General features: G+C 32.1%; 1 protein-coding gene across 5 annotated transcripts in view; it reads right to left on the minus strand.

Moving 5' to 3' along the window:
* Positions 1 to 16,034, minus strand: part of LOC142322278 (alpha-amylase-related protein-like) — a 113,669-nt gene that overhangs the window by 68,160 nt on the left and 29,475 nt on the right. The window contains exon 2 of one of the 5 annotated variants that reach the window (XM_075361184.1): positions 12,796 to 12,947. The exons of 3 other annotated variants lie outside the window; for them this stretch is intronic. In XM_075361184.1, coding sequence (XP_075217299.1) covers positions 12,796 to 12,947 — 152 coding nt within the window. Of the gene's footprint in view, positions 1 to 12,795; positions 13,074 to 16,034 lie in introns of those variants that run through there. One more of the 5 variants, XM_075361183.1, reaches the window with a different exon arrangement.

A 16,034-nucleotide genomic window follows, 5' to 3' on the forward strand; every position in this document is an offset into this window, starting at 1 on the left:
AGGGAGCTCAAGAGATAATACTATACTTCAGGCAGGAATGTATATATATTTTAAATTCTATTAACATAAACCATTTAGAACAAAATATTGAGATAAGACATATCTTAACTTTTATTTTATTATGATAGTACTTTCACAGGATCCCACATTCTTAGTCATGATTAATTCATTTAATTAAACTGTATATTAATTATATAAAAATATTAAAAATACTTAAATAAACCATGCAAATGATGTATGTTACATTACTGTACAATTGTTGTTGCGATCAATACTTGTTTTGTTAGTATGAGGATAATATTTTTGGCCTGTTTAAAGACTCAATCATATAATAATTTGAATGCAAAGTCTAATTGGATTAGATATGGGATAGTTTTTGGTGTGAAACCTTTGGTGTTAGAGGAAGGCGCAGGGTTGCGCTTCCCCACAAATCTGTTAATTTGACAATTGAGGGTTGTATGTTATGGTGATCATGGTTGGAAGAGGCCATACAAAGGCGATAATAGGTTGTGCAGATACATTGATGGAAATGTCTGCAAAGGCATTTGCATCAGTGGCAGCATGACAGAGGTCAAACTGATGACTGTGCTTTGTTATCAAGTATAGAGAGAATGTCTAAAGGATGACCTCTGATACAGCCAATCAGGGCTTGGAATGGAGGGGGCAATAAGCTGACTGGGTCTGTCACACGGCTAGAAGGTGTCTCTTCCTACAGGGGGTCAGGATGTAAAATTATAATGCAAATAAATCACTAGGTAGTTTTTATTAACAGATTTTAAAATATAATTTAATAGTACAGAGAAATAATATGAATCTTAAAAAGGTTTTTTTTTAATAAAATAAAAATAATAAATATTTAATATTGAAGAAAATTTGTAATGTTTTAAGGTGCTTCAAAGCAAAACAATATAGTACTACAACAGACAATGTCATGTTTTCAATCTACACCTAATTTACACTTCATAGTAGCATATGAACACTACAAAGTATTCAACTTTCTAAATGTTAACAAAATCCAAGCACAACAATAACAAACACTCTTTAATATACAGAAAATATAGCACAACTGAATCACTTAATAAAAGCACCAGATTTCCCGTATGAAACATACAGCATTTTTACACATCATGTTACACACATTGGCTAAAACATAGATCCATATCAGCTGACAACTAATTACAGTACCACATGCAATTTCTGTTTCTTAATAACTGACCATGAAACCAATTTGTTTTTTATTGCTGAAAATGAATCTGAAATTAGAATTCTTCCATCAACTATGTTTTTGAAAAATTCAAAATCCCTCTATTGAAACATACATGAACAAGATTCATCACATCTGTACAATTCAAAACAACACAAAGCTTATTGAGTTTGTTAGCTTACTGCTTTTAATAGTTTAATATCTATTACTATTAGTGTATTACTATTACTATTATCTATTGACTATTAGTGTGATAACTATTAAATGAGTGAACAATGAAGTCTCGTAATGCCTCGTATGTGTGTGAATAATTCAAACACTTTCTATTATGTGTGTGGTGAGTTAACTGTAAAATCAAATAAGAAAAATTGTAAACCTTTAATTAAAAAGCTTATAAGATTGTACTCTGTAAAATCAGTGATCCGGATAAAGCATAAGATGCTCAAGTAATGTGTAGTAACTGTCCATTTAACCTGGCTAAAAGACACACGAAAGTTCTTGCCATTTGGTGTTCCTATGGTTTGGTGTGAACCAAAAGATAACTTAAATGAATGTTATTTCTGCTTAACTAATGTGTCTGGAATTTCTAAGGAGTCTAATACACTGCATTCTATCATTCATTACCATCTGCACTTAAGACCTGTACCTCACAGTGAATCCACTCCAATTCCAAGGTTCCTGAAAACTTTTTTCTGAAAAAAGTGATGAAGGAGAATTGATTATGGAAGAAGGCAATCATGATTCAGGCTTTGAATTACAATCCAATGAGCTACATCTTATCACAAGATGTGCTAAATAACTTGATAAGAAATTTAAATATATTAAAAAATTAAGTTGAACGTTTAGGCTGAAGAATGGAAGATTGGAATTTCTTTTTTAAATTACAAAAATCATGGACTATCCAAGCCTACAGAAATATTTCTCTCAATAATATGCTGAAGAATTCAAGAAGATGCCCACAGCCGAACTGTAATTAGTTGTTAGATGGCGCCACTGAAAGGAGAAAAATAAATGGTACATATTTTTTTATTTTTAAATACACACATTGTACTGCAATATCATTAAAGTAATACAATGATACGGTAATATAAAATAGTAAAATAAAGTACAGTATTTTTTGAGTACAGTAATTTACTCTTATGTATATCATTTACTGTATAACTTAACAAGAACCTAACCTGAATTTCTGCATTAAATGTGAGTCTCAATTTACGCAGTTTCATTTTACGCAGAAATTTTGCGGAACGTAGCACCCGTGTAAATTGAAGGTGCACTTATAAAAATAAATTTATATTATAAATAAATCTAAAAATGTAAATATAATCGAACTAAACTTAACCTACGTTCGCTAGTTAAGATTGGCAAGTGTAGGTTAAGTTTGGTTAACTATATTTATAATTACAATTATTTATTATATAAAGTTAGATTATAATTTTAATTAATTTTTTTCTACTTTCACTAACTAGCGCCATCTAACTATAATGACAACACCCTTAACTACAGATCAGCTGCGGGCATCTTCTTATAAAGTATCATTTACTGTACAAATATTGATGAGCTTATGTTACAATTAGGGTAAGTTCATGACTGTGGGGATTAATGCCTTTCCGTTGATTCCTCCATGTATAGCTGAAAAACATTTCTGTTTCACAATAGTAATCAATGTCAGTAAAACAAAGATTAAATAAGGATTTTAATTTATTTTAATATTAATTTTTAAAAATATATGTATTATTAATTAAGGAAATTAATTAATTAATTTTTTTTGTATGGCCACACACTGCACATAATCGCTCTTGACGGCCTGAATATTATCTTGTGCTAATTTTCTCCTTCCAACGGGAATAGCTGGATTGTTACAGTCATCGACCAATGTACCAACTATACTAACTACAAAATCCTTGTGATTCAATGGCTTGTCAGGGTTTCTTTCGTACAGCAGGTAAACATTCAGTAGATTCAAGTCCAAAAAGTTGATGAAGATTTTTCTCAAATATTTTTTGGTAGGTCTGCTGCAAATCACATGATAAATAGAATTATCACTATTTATTTAACACCACCCATTGATAGATTATCAATTAGATATATATTAATTACCTCAGATGTGACAGCCTCAAGTTCACTCTAACTGCAGATCTTCTCCTGAGCATGACATCCTGTTGTAATCAGGTTTTTCGCTGCTTGCAGCCTACAAGCAATATTGGTCCCTTTCTGAAATAAGTGCTTTTTTCTATACAAAGTTTGTCATTCACCACTGTTTTGGACAAATCTTTGATGCTCTTATTTAGAGTTCCAATAACAAAAGTTTTGCAGCTTTTACGGGTAACTTAGTATAAAAGTTATCCAGAAACAAATGATAATTTTTGTCCAATAGATTGGCTTTTGTCATCAAAGCCATGACATTTTGCGTAAAAGGCCTTCTCATTGTTGCAATAAGTCTTTACCGCTATACAAAGAAACCTGCAGTAACATAACTTGTCTTGCTATCACGTATTTCAAACTTCTTTATTCCATATTTTAGCATGTCTCTTACTTGGCATGTATTGAGTTAAACAACGATCGGCGAATAAGTAAACAAAACACTACGTGGTTATGAAAGCATTACGGATTGAGTAAGCAACTTAGCCAAGTAAAATAATAACATAATTATACGTTGAAACATTTTCTATCGGTTGGTTGTACACATCAATAGAATAGGATAACTATTCAGACTGTTCTATCAAATTCTATATACGTCTACCAGTTCAACGCTAACACTTGAGGATCGGATTACACCGTCGAAATGTCGTCGTTTATCATTTGTAGGGATATAAAATGTGTAAAAAACGAAGCGACTACTAGCTCTAGTTCTGTAAAAAAAAAGTCCACTAATTTGAAAGCGACTTGTCGAATATTTAATAATGTTAAATAAAAAGAAAAGGATAAAATAAAATTTCAAAATTCCTAATATGTAAAAATAACCTCTTGCAGATCAAGATAATTATATTTCATTTAAAATCTCATCACAAAGTGATACTTAATCACAGTCAATTTAATTTGTTCTCTACATCATTAAAACAGTTTCATAAACTCTCGCTGTCTTCATTTCACATCAAACCAAAATACAAATCATTTCAAAAAATAAATAAAAGTATTTTTAATTAAGTTATCATGGTAATTACTAAGATTCAAAATTTACAATTATGTCCATCCGATAATCAAGAAAGTTGTCTAAATGCATCTTTGCAGGTACAGTTTAACAAAAAAATATCCCTATCATAGTTATTACATAGTATGAACAATCTTCTCTCTTACAACATATAAATTCACATTCTTTATGCCTTTAGGTTACCTATTATGCCCACAATATAAAGTAAATATAACAAGATTAAATATTTTTGTTGATTTTTTAAAAATTACTTTCAGTCTACAATTGTAATCAAACATTCACATTATCTTTATGATAATACAGACACAAAGATGCAACTATATATATGAATATTATGAAATTTCTCAATCCATAGATTGAGAAGTCCCTAGTATTACAGTGTATTCAGAAAATAGATGTGTTGGTATTACACAGTTGATGTCGCAAATAGTGCTTAAAGAGGATATAAAGAGCTATTAGTAATTATTTATGTATTCAATTGATTTTTCAAAATAGTTGATTTAATAACAAGAAAATATCAGTTTTCATTATTCTTTAAGGTATTCTTTATATTAACATACTCATTCGAGGATAACGAATGATATTATGTATTCAATAAGAAAAAATATCGGCAGTGTTGAATCAAAACTGGTAATGAAAATTGACAGGTGAATGAAACTGTCGATTATAAAAATTGTACACCAAACAATGTAGAAGAAACTAGAGAAAAAGGTTTTCATGAAATTTGACCAGAAAAAGATACTGAAACAACTCACTGTTAGCAGAAAATAGGAAATGTAAAAAAAGAGACATTTTTACTGATTGGCAAAGAGAGAAACGAAAGGAACAACAGAAGAATCTTGCAATTCAAGTAAACAACAGCTTTCATCATTTCCATATGGGACACTGGCTATTGGAGTAGGTGCTGCATTAGTGGCGGCTTATGCTGTTAATAAAACAGTTGAAAGAAACAATCAACACAGGAACTAAAAGAAGAAAATTCGTATCGAACAACAACGTAAAGATATCTGCATATTTTATAAAAAATTATAATCAGCTCAATAATAATTGTGAATCAAAGTTTTATATAAATAAATTTTTTAAAGTTTTATATAAATAAAAAATTTGGATCCAAATTTTATTCATATACTGTTAGGTAACCTTACTCTGCCATAAACTCCCTGTTTTTAAGAACATTTTTTTTAATCTCATTTTTATGTTAAAAGTAACGAGAAGTATTTTTTCCCAGATGGATTATGCTAAATTAAATTAAAGTAGAATCTTCATACAGTTTCGGTTTGCTGCATGCTTTCATGAGACAAATTATAAATATGTAAAAAAGAAAAAATATAAAACAAGTGCATTTCAAAAACTTGCCAAGAACAATATTTATAAATACACAAAAACACTCTTAACCATTTTATCAGTGTACATCTAATCAAATGAACATATATTTATAACAGAAGAACTTAGCCTCTGAACAAAGGGAATAAATAAAATTTACATTCTCCTAATAACAAATATATAATGAATGTATTACTGATACTTAAAAAAAATTGTACAGGTAAGTAATTCCAAAAGGCAAGTTTAATTAAAAGTGGGGCCAGATTTTTTATTTTACGTAATATATTGCTCACTACCTTACCAGGAATTAAAAATTCCAATTAACTCAAACTAAATGAAATCACAGCAATATTAGTTTACAGTGGTTAAAAAAACAGTCCCATAGAATACATTAAAAAAAAAAAAACTAAATCCTGATTCTGAATCAAACCTTCAAATAAAAATTAAAAGATAATAAAACAACAAGTAGCAAATAATTTCAATACAAAAAAAAATTATAAAATACATTTCCCCCTCAGTTTCCCTTTATAAAAGTATAATTCAAATCCTCAAATAAGAGATCAATTAAGACATGTCACAACCACATTGTGGTCCCACACACAGATTAATTAAACATATGGACAAAACCATCAAATCATATCTAATAATATGGAATAAACCCATGGAGATGTAACATTTGAAAACAGCTAATATTTAAAGAACACAAAAACTACCTTCTTGGCAAAACTAAGGATATTCACATTCCATACTACCACACATTTAGATCCTTTCATGTAAACAGTTTTTATACTAACCATTTTGGAGTTACATTGAAGTATACAATGTACTTCATTTATTGTGTAACAATACAATATATTTCATTTATTGTATAACAAAAAATAATTGCATTCTATTTGGCATCAATGGATTTATCAATTTTGGGTCTCCCGATTGAAATGTTTTTACATGCTGCAAACACTCTCATATTATACAATATCCAATGAGAAACATATAGATTGAAATATAAATAATGAGGCAGAGATTATGTTGGTACTGCTAAGCTGATGAATCATACTCCCATATAAAGGAAGTAACATGACAATTCATATATTCATCATTCAATATATGTTCATATATCCATCATCCCACTTTACATTTCACCGTGAAATATGAACACCACAAACTAACTTTGATCTCATCATATCCAAATAAACACACTTTCAAATGTATGGAAAAATTCACTAAAATTAGCATGCTGAACAACCACTTAACACATCTAATCTTCCCACTGAGCACTAACAAAAATAAAATAAAAATACAGCAAGAAAGAATAACACCTCTACAGTATCCCAGGAGTTTAGGTGAAACTTAAGGAACTGATTCAGGACATCAGAAAAGACAAAAAAGTTAATGTGGACAAATATCTTACATCACTTAAATATTGTATCTTCCGCATTTAACTTGCTTCTATGCAAGTACACATTATACTGTATTGGCATTTTCTATTAAATCATTATTGCTTGATTTTTTTACTATTTTTTTAATTGATCCCCTTTGTGATTTAAAATTTACTTCTCGAAATAACGCGGTTAGCCTACGACGTGGGTGTCATGTCATGTAAGTCCCCTGATAACCGTTTATAGCAGGGTTACACTGTATAACACTTCTACAGTATCAAAGGAGTTTAGGTGAAACTTAAGGAACCGATTCAGGACATGAGAAAAGACAAAAAAGTTAATGTGGACAGTATCTTGACAATTCATTTTCCCTCTGTCCTACATTTTCTATTTATTCATAAAAATTAATCTTAAGGTGTAGAGATATTTTATGAAATTTGGTGTACATATACCCAAAATCTACAAAATAAGTAAGTTGGAAAATTTAACCAAAATTACTTCCAAAGTGGTGGCCATTAAATTTTTGTATCATTAATAGCTCCTTCAACACTTTAAGTGCCACGTGATTCCAATGTGGATTCACAGAGTTACAGATCTAATGGCCGCGTGAGTCGAATGTGTCACCACATGTTAGATTTAGTTATATGGCCGTGTAACTCTGCTCTGGATTCACAGTTCCTATTAGAACACATGGCAAGTGAAAGAGCATGGCCAGTATACCATGAAACTGTTATTGGCCTGTTGATAGTGAGTCCACACTGGTGTCACATGGCTATTGCTTTATGATAAATGTAATGAAATAATGCAGAATATCAGTATTACAATATGATGTTATTTTTATTGACAAAAACTATACAAAAGCAATTGCAAAAAATCTACTAGAAAATGGGCTTGAAAATAAAATATAGATAATAAAATTTCAACTTAAAAATTAACTTTTCAGACAAAATATTTATGTACACCAAAAAAACAGTCCAAACAAAAGTGTTTTTCACACACCACACATTTATATTTGGTTTGAGTAGTTTTTTGCATGGCAATCTTCCTGCCTTCGGCCTTTGACTTTTCTTCATAACATTTATGACATCGCCTTCTTCCTTGTCTGCCAACATCGACAAGGAGATGAGGTTGGTCTACTGGTGTCGGAGGAGGAGCAACAGCACTAACGTTGATTCCTGTCAATTCTTTGACTGCGATGATTTGCATGTTTCCATTTGTAAGCTGATTGTATAAGTATAGCACATTTACTACATTGGTTCCAAGAAGCAATTGCACAGCAAGTTTTCTGTTCCACTTCTCTTCACGTTTCAGAGACGAGCAATAACTCTTGATTTGGTCCGAAGTATCGATGAATGCCTTTCCTTTGTTGTATTCTATGACACACTTCGGTTTCTGAACAGGATTGTTTCGTCTCTGAACTTCTATCATATCATCAGTGTGTTTGGTTGTCAACATTAGGAGATCTTTTCTGTCATGCCATTTTAACACAACTACACCTGTATTGCTTTCATCAGCAAAATTTTCCCCTTTTTGAAGTTTCTTTTTAATTACACTTGGGGATTATTCTTTCTGTTTCGTTTCAAAGTACCAACCAGGTGAGTGTTTCGTTTTAGTAGCTCATGGGCTAGTGCTACTGAGGTGTACCAGTTATCAGTGCAGAGTGTACGCCCCTTATCCAGTAGATCGGTCATGAGGGCCATAGTTACTGTAGTAGCAACAGAGCTTTGACCTTTATCATCTCCGCAAATGATGTACTTGGAATCGGCGAAAGAGGATGACTATTATTATCAATTTTGTCAGTAATACTAGGACTAGGCCTACCTGTTTTTGAATGAACATTCTCTTTTTAGATGGTGGTTCATCTTCCTCTTCTTCAGACTCAGAAGTTGAAGGCTGATATTCGTCTGATAGGTAAACGTTGCCGAAAATTTCATCATCTTTTTCTTCATCAGACAACAAATCCTGCCACAATTTTTGTAATTCTTTTTCCATTGATTCATAACTTCTGTTCATTTTTCAATAAATAAAACACGTAAACCGAAATACAGAATAATAAACATTGAATACAGAACCGATATGTAATATAAAAATTGTAAATGCAGAATAACACAGACTTGAACACAGAACTACTTGTAACTCAAACACTACTACCTCAATTGGTGAACATAAACTAAAAAAGCAAATATATTTAACAACGTGCTGTGGTGACACATTGGTATCACGTGGCCAATCATAATGTTTTAACTGTTACTGGCCGCGTGAAGCCAATGCGTCACCACACAAAAAAACAATCGCTAAAAACGTATTTTTTACTCAAATGAGTGACAGTTATTAATAATTAATTTCTTTTGTAATACTGAATAGTGGACTGCGGGAAAATCAAGTGAGATAAGATATTTGTTTTCAAGAGCATTTTGTTTATTCTGATGTGCTGAATGTTCAGTTTAGCTAACACCTGCCATGACACCCTATATACATCAACTAACAGTCATACAATATTACTAAAATTATCAAGATAGAAGATTAATGAAATGGTTTAGAACTATTAAAAAATTATACAGCAAACTGAGATAACACGGCAATCCAGGAATATATTAATTAAACCACAATTAGTTGCACAAAATACTGCAGGCTGGATAATAGATTGAATTGGCTGGAGATAAACTGAATCCACATTCACTAATATAATCTTACTTAAAACATTTAAAAAAACTTTTTCCGTATTTTATTAATTGAAAGTGAAAATTATGACAATTTTTTTAAAATTTTGAACTAACTTCAAAAACAAAGCAGTAGCCAAAAAGAAAAATTTTCATTGTGATTTTGAACTTTAATCTAGCTATAAAGTCAACCTGAAACTGTTCTGAAATCACCACATCTGAATAGTAGTCTACTTATATCTTGTTTTTGTTTATCAGTGAACTTTTATTAAAAATCATTTTGTACCAGTGTGTGCCAGTGTGAAATTTAAAACTAGAACTTTTATTTATAAAACATACAATATACATCATTTTTATATTTTACTAGGAAAAGACATTGTCAAGAGAAATTAAAATATTATGCAGGGTTGGATAATGTGGTACAGTATTTTCCTAAGCATCATCTTAACTTATGAGGTGATATTCCTTCTCGATAAAACTGATTCCAAAGAAGATTCAATCATAATTCTGCAAGTTTAAAGAATAGCAGAAGCATGTTAAACTATTCAAAAATAAACAAATACATAAGCAAAATATTGAGGTAGATGTTTATATACTGCTTTGTGAAGACAATACATTTTTAATAAAACAGTAAAAAGCAAAATTTGTAATATTAGAAATAAAATGAAAAAGAATTTTCCATAAGTTTTCTAATTAGTACAAGGCATATTCATAAAGTAATGGTCGTTGACTTACATTTAAATATTGGCGGATCTGATAACAGTTTCATGCGTGCAAAGCCATCTATCGGTTATTTACGAAGCCACTGCAGTTGTTGTTTTGATGTACTAGTCGTTTGCCTGCCGATCGCAATGTCCGCGGCAATCGTTTTTCCAGCTAGTTTTGAAGTGCGCGCTGTTATTCGATTTTTCTGTGCAAAAGGATCTTCACCTACTGAAATTCATCGGCAGAAGTGCCTAGTGTATGGACCTACAGTAATGAGTGAAGGAAAGGTTAGACATTGGTGTCGATACTTTAAAAATGGCCGCACAAATGTGCATGACGAAGAGCGGAGTGGCAGGTCCAGTATTCAGACCGACGAAATCGTTGAACAAATGAACCGAAAACTGCGATGTAATCGGCGACTGACGATTTGTGCTCTGGTTGATGAATTTTTGCATGTTGGACGTACATCTATCTACACGATTGTCACAGAAAAGCTCGGATATCGCAAATTCTATACGAGGTGGGTACCGTAAACCCTGTATAAAGGCGTGTGCGAGGCTATTATGCTATATGTGGCGTCTGTTTGAGCGGATAGACTAAAATATAAAAGTTAGCGAGACATATTATTAAGGGCTCAACGCTTAATATTGTTAACGGTAACGGTGGTTACCGTACTATTTCACGAGAGGCAGTTTTGGTGATTGCAGGCGTGAAACCGATAGATTCGATTGCGTCTGAGAAGCAGCAGCGGTATGTTCCTAAGAAGTCTGATGAGTTTACTTCGAATAAAGTTTGAGAAATTGAACAACATGGCAATGCCTTGTGGCAGGCCAGATGGGATTAGACAGAGGGTGGGCATTATACGCATGATCTCTTTCCAAATGTTGCTGGTTTGCGGTACTCCTCTTGGGTACATCCTAATAAATATGTGACGCAATCTCTTTCCGGCCGTAGTCCTTTTAGGGACAGACTGCAGAAATTCGGCCTGGCAGATTCTGGGATGTGTCCTCAGGGTGGAGAATTGGATGACACCTACCATGTTTTTTATGAGTGCTTGAAGTACGAATTAAGACGCACGGAGACCATCTGTCGGCTTGTTCTTATCGGGTCGGCGTTAGATCTACGTGTAAACTAGAGGAGCCAGACCGAATGGGCAACAGTGGAAAGTTTTATGGTGTACTTGTCAAATGAAAGGATTGCTGAAGGGATCTGCTTGAATTTCTCTTGTATTCTGTTTTTGTTGATATTATGGTTTATAAATTATGTTTTTGTTGTTGTTTTTGTCCTTTGTTTTGTTTCATTGTTACTGTGTGGCTATTGTTCCGTGTATGGGTTTTATGTTTCGTGTTGTGTGTTGAACTCAGTTTTACCTTCTTCGGGCAGTCGTTCAGTTCCTTTGTCTCATTAAGTCCTTTCAGTCTTGCTTAAGACTGTGAGATGTGTTTTCTTTTTAGTTCATTAAATAGTAATACACTGATGGGAATGTCACTCGCGGCATTCGCGTAGGTGACATTCTGGCAGAGGCGGACTGGAATATGTCAAAAGTCGAGGTTTCGAAGATGACCTCCGGTAAATTCCATAAGTGCTAGGAACGGAGGGGATGGCGGTGGGTGTCTTCCTCTATGGGGGTCAGGTACCGAAAACGCTCACCGACCAACACGAAGAGCAAAAACTATGCAGTGGACTAGCGTTTTGGACCGCTATCGACAAGATGGAGAAGATTTGTTTTCCCACATTGCTGCGGGCGACGAGACGTGGATATCCTACACAACGCAGAATCGATACAGTCAATGGCCCCATTTAACATCCCGAAAACCGAAAAGGTTTTAAGTAATCTCCATACTCGAGTCGAAAAATATTGGCTATCGTTTTTTGGGATGAAAAGGGCGTCATTTGGTTGATTTCATGGTACGTGGATCAACAATTTCAACTGACGTGTATTGCAAAACGCTCACCATGCTGAGACGTGCGAATCAAAATCAATGACGCGGATAACTGTCGTTCAGCGTAATCTTTCTTCACAACGCCTCACACCGCTACCTTAACCGAGAAGAAGATTCAAGATTTTCGTTACTTCCTCATCTTGCATTAGAAAAAGTGGCTTGGTAGACAACGGTTTGAAAACAACGAGGAACTCAAGACTGCGATTGTCAACCGGTTCAATTCCCAGGCGGCGAACTTCTATGCAGAGAGGTTAAAGAAACTGGTGCAGCGTTAGAACTGAATGGCGATTATGTGGAAAAGTGAAGTAGATTGTAGTAAACTACAACTACAAGTAAAAATCTTTTCTCACGAGTTAAGTTTTTTTTTTCTAATGACCAAACGGCCCTTACTTTATGAAAATGCCTCGTATAACTGTAAAATGGCTAAGCTGCTCACCTGAACTGCACCATAGCCAAGATTTGAAAGTAACTTGCATTCATCTTTTATCTGTTCGTACGTCCAGTCGGCTAAATGAACAATTACATCAGAGAATTCTGACATTTTATACCAGGTCTTGTATGAACGATTGGACTGACGGTCGAGCATACCTGAACATACATCAAAACCTCCAGTCGCATGACTAAAATGTAATAAATAAGTTACAAAGATTAATCTGTAGATCATTATTAACCTAATATATTTAAAAGTAACTGAAAAAATAAGATAATTGCTAAAGATCAATATGGATTGCGATACCAGTTAATTGCTCATTATATACCTGTTAAGTCATGCGTTAGAATTAATTTTAATAGTTTAATTCATGCAAAGGCAAATAAAGCTAAGCAAATACATATTCAGAAGGAATATTAAAGAGAAAAGTTATTTTCAATCCACAAGAAACTTAAAAAACAACCACGTAAGAATAATTTGATAAAAATTAATGTAAAACATATAATGATTATTCATTATATACCATTCATTTCGTGCAAAAGCAAATAAAATAATTTATTTGTTGCAAAATAATAGTTATATATAAAATAATTAATGAGAAAGAAGTCTTTTTCAGCAAAAAAAAAAAAAAAAGAACAAATAAAAAAAATATGTATGCATATCCAAAAAATAAATTAAACAATTACCTAATTTGTACCTTAATAAGAAAAAGTAAATAAATAGTTTTTTGTTTATTATTTTTAATTTCAGAAGAACAAAATTATCTATATTTTGTGTTGCATAAATTAAAAAGAATTTTTTGCTAGGAGATAGATACTCTAGATAAAATATGGGAAAATATCGGTTTGGCGTCATAAGTTGGTGATGAGCTCCAAATCAGATTTTTTTTCTGCGTATGATACACGAGAAATATTGTAAATTTTAGAAAGATTTTAAGCCGCATTACAATTCAGTTGATAGATCAAAGTATATAAAACTTTTGTGAATAACTCAACTGAAACAATTTTCATCAGTATATACTGATGATGTAATAGATACCTTGGATATATTCATGATATAGCGATAGTAGTGTGATCAAAATTTATTTAGAAATTATTCTTACCGTTAGACAGAGAAGTTGGAAAGGAAGCCAAGATAGTCAAAGAAAACATTAATGACAAAGGGTCTTGTATCGAGTTTATATATACTCATAGACTGGCATGTATATTGAGTGCTAAGGACTTCATATTAAGGACACAAGAGTACTTTTTCATTTAATTTACCCTTTGCATTAGTATGAAAGCCTCTATGACTAATATTTGTGAAACAGCAGGCGATATTCAATGTATTTCGAACTGATAACAAAGTTTTTTTGGCTACTTTACTGCCTCCAGACGGTAAATATATTAAAGGGGGTTAGTTATGTCAATAAAATCAATATTTTTTTAGGATAGAAACTTAATCTGACATATCAGTCGATATCAGATTAGATTTTCATTTTCTTACGATTAGCCCAAGTCTTAAAATAAGAATTGAAAAAACATGCTTTATTACAATATCCATTACTTAGTTACTTGATCCTTAGATACTAATTCTTTTGTTAAAAATCAGTCCTCTTGTGTTTAATACCCATTCTAAACGTAATAAATACGAGTTATTAGGTGCACAACGAAAAAAATATGATTAGCTTTTCAAAGATTTAAGTTTTGAAGTATTATTATTTCAAGAAAAGATAAATTTTATTTTTTGAAAAATTGAAGATCTATTTTACTTGAAAGATTTTTTATTTGCCTTGCCTTTGATTAATTTAAAAGTTCTCCAACTCCGTATGATTGATCTTTTAAATCTTCCTCTTTGTTACTATTTTTTTTTTTTTTTACTTTCTACAATTTTAAGCATCTTCTTTCTTAGAATTTTGAAGTGCTATTAACGTCTTTCGTTTACTTCTGTTGTTTCTTACCCTATCTAACGTAAAGTTTACTCCCGGATGACACAAATTGTTTCCATGGATAAAACTAACACAGTGTCAATCGTATGTAGCTTCTAAACTATGGTCGCTACTGTTCGTTTTGAAATGCTTTGAATGTCGTTATACCTCTGTCATATACTGCTGTACAGATATTCATTTGCGTCGTTGCACCTGGATAGTGTCATTTAATGTTTGATATGTGTGAGTTGTATGTTTAATCACCACTAAATTTCAAAGCAAACAGCCGAACCGATATTTAAAATATTTTTATAAATCAATCTTTTATCACATTTCTCAGCAGAATTTAAAAATTTTAAATATTCAGTTTTACAAACTTTAGAAACGTATTGTTTTGGCTAATATTTAAGAATGACTTTCCCCTTAACAGGATTATATTTTGTGAATTAGGCTTTTTCTCAAAATAATGCTTTGAAAATTCTGCTTTAAAATTTTACCTTTACAAGCATCAGGTAAAATTCTAAGGACGTAATAATAGCTTTATTTTGAAGACTTTACCTTTCTCGAAAATAACAAACTTCAAAGATGTAAAGTAGTTTTCTGGCGATCGGGAACCGCTTTTGAATAATTCATATTTTATAAATGTCCGCAACCACTTTTGTAACAATTCTTTCAGATAAATTTTAATAATTTTCTTTCGGTTAATTTTAATACTACGAACTAATAATCACTGCCTAAGTATAAAATTAAACAAACCACCGTACTACTAAATAAAATCCAATAATGTAATTTTTCAATAGTTCCCCGAAAATTATCTAAAGATGCAAAACATTTGAATAGTAAATTAGTTCTTCTTCAAAATACTGACACATTACACTTAATAATTTCAATGCACAGCAACTCTGCGAATGCACTATACTTTCTGATACTTTTTCAGCCGAAAGATGTTTTAAGATTAACAAAGTTAGAATCTGTGTTTTGGTAGTAAGGGCAATTAGCACACATCGGTTTGAAAAATAGATACTGTTAGGAAGGGAGAACAACTTTATGGGTCAATGAATAAGAATAGAGAACAACTAGTTAGAACAAACACTGAAGTGGAACAGCATTATGGTAATACTGTAATACGGTGAAGTTAGAAGACAAAAATTGTGACGGTCCGATAATCTCCAGAGAATGGCAGGAGGTCTGGTCACAAGAGAGATTTAGACTCATTGAAATAAGGGTGTTGAAGAAGAAAAAAAATGAAAAAGGGAGTAGATTGAAAACGTTGAGATGGATGAGAAATCAAATATGAAGTGGAGAACAGACATTTGAAGAGATGCTGCTGAGGAAGCCA

Source organism: Lycorma delicatula, chromosome 3 (assembly GCF_047948215.1).
Source record: "Lycorma delicatula isolate Av1 chromosome 3, ASM4794821v1, whole genome shotgun sequence".
Taxonomy (NCBI): domain Eukaryota; kingdom Metazoa; phylum Arthropoda; class Insecta; order Hemiptera; family Fulgoridae; genus Lycorma; species Lycorma delicatula.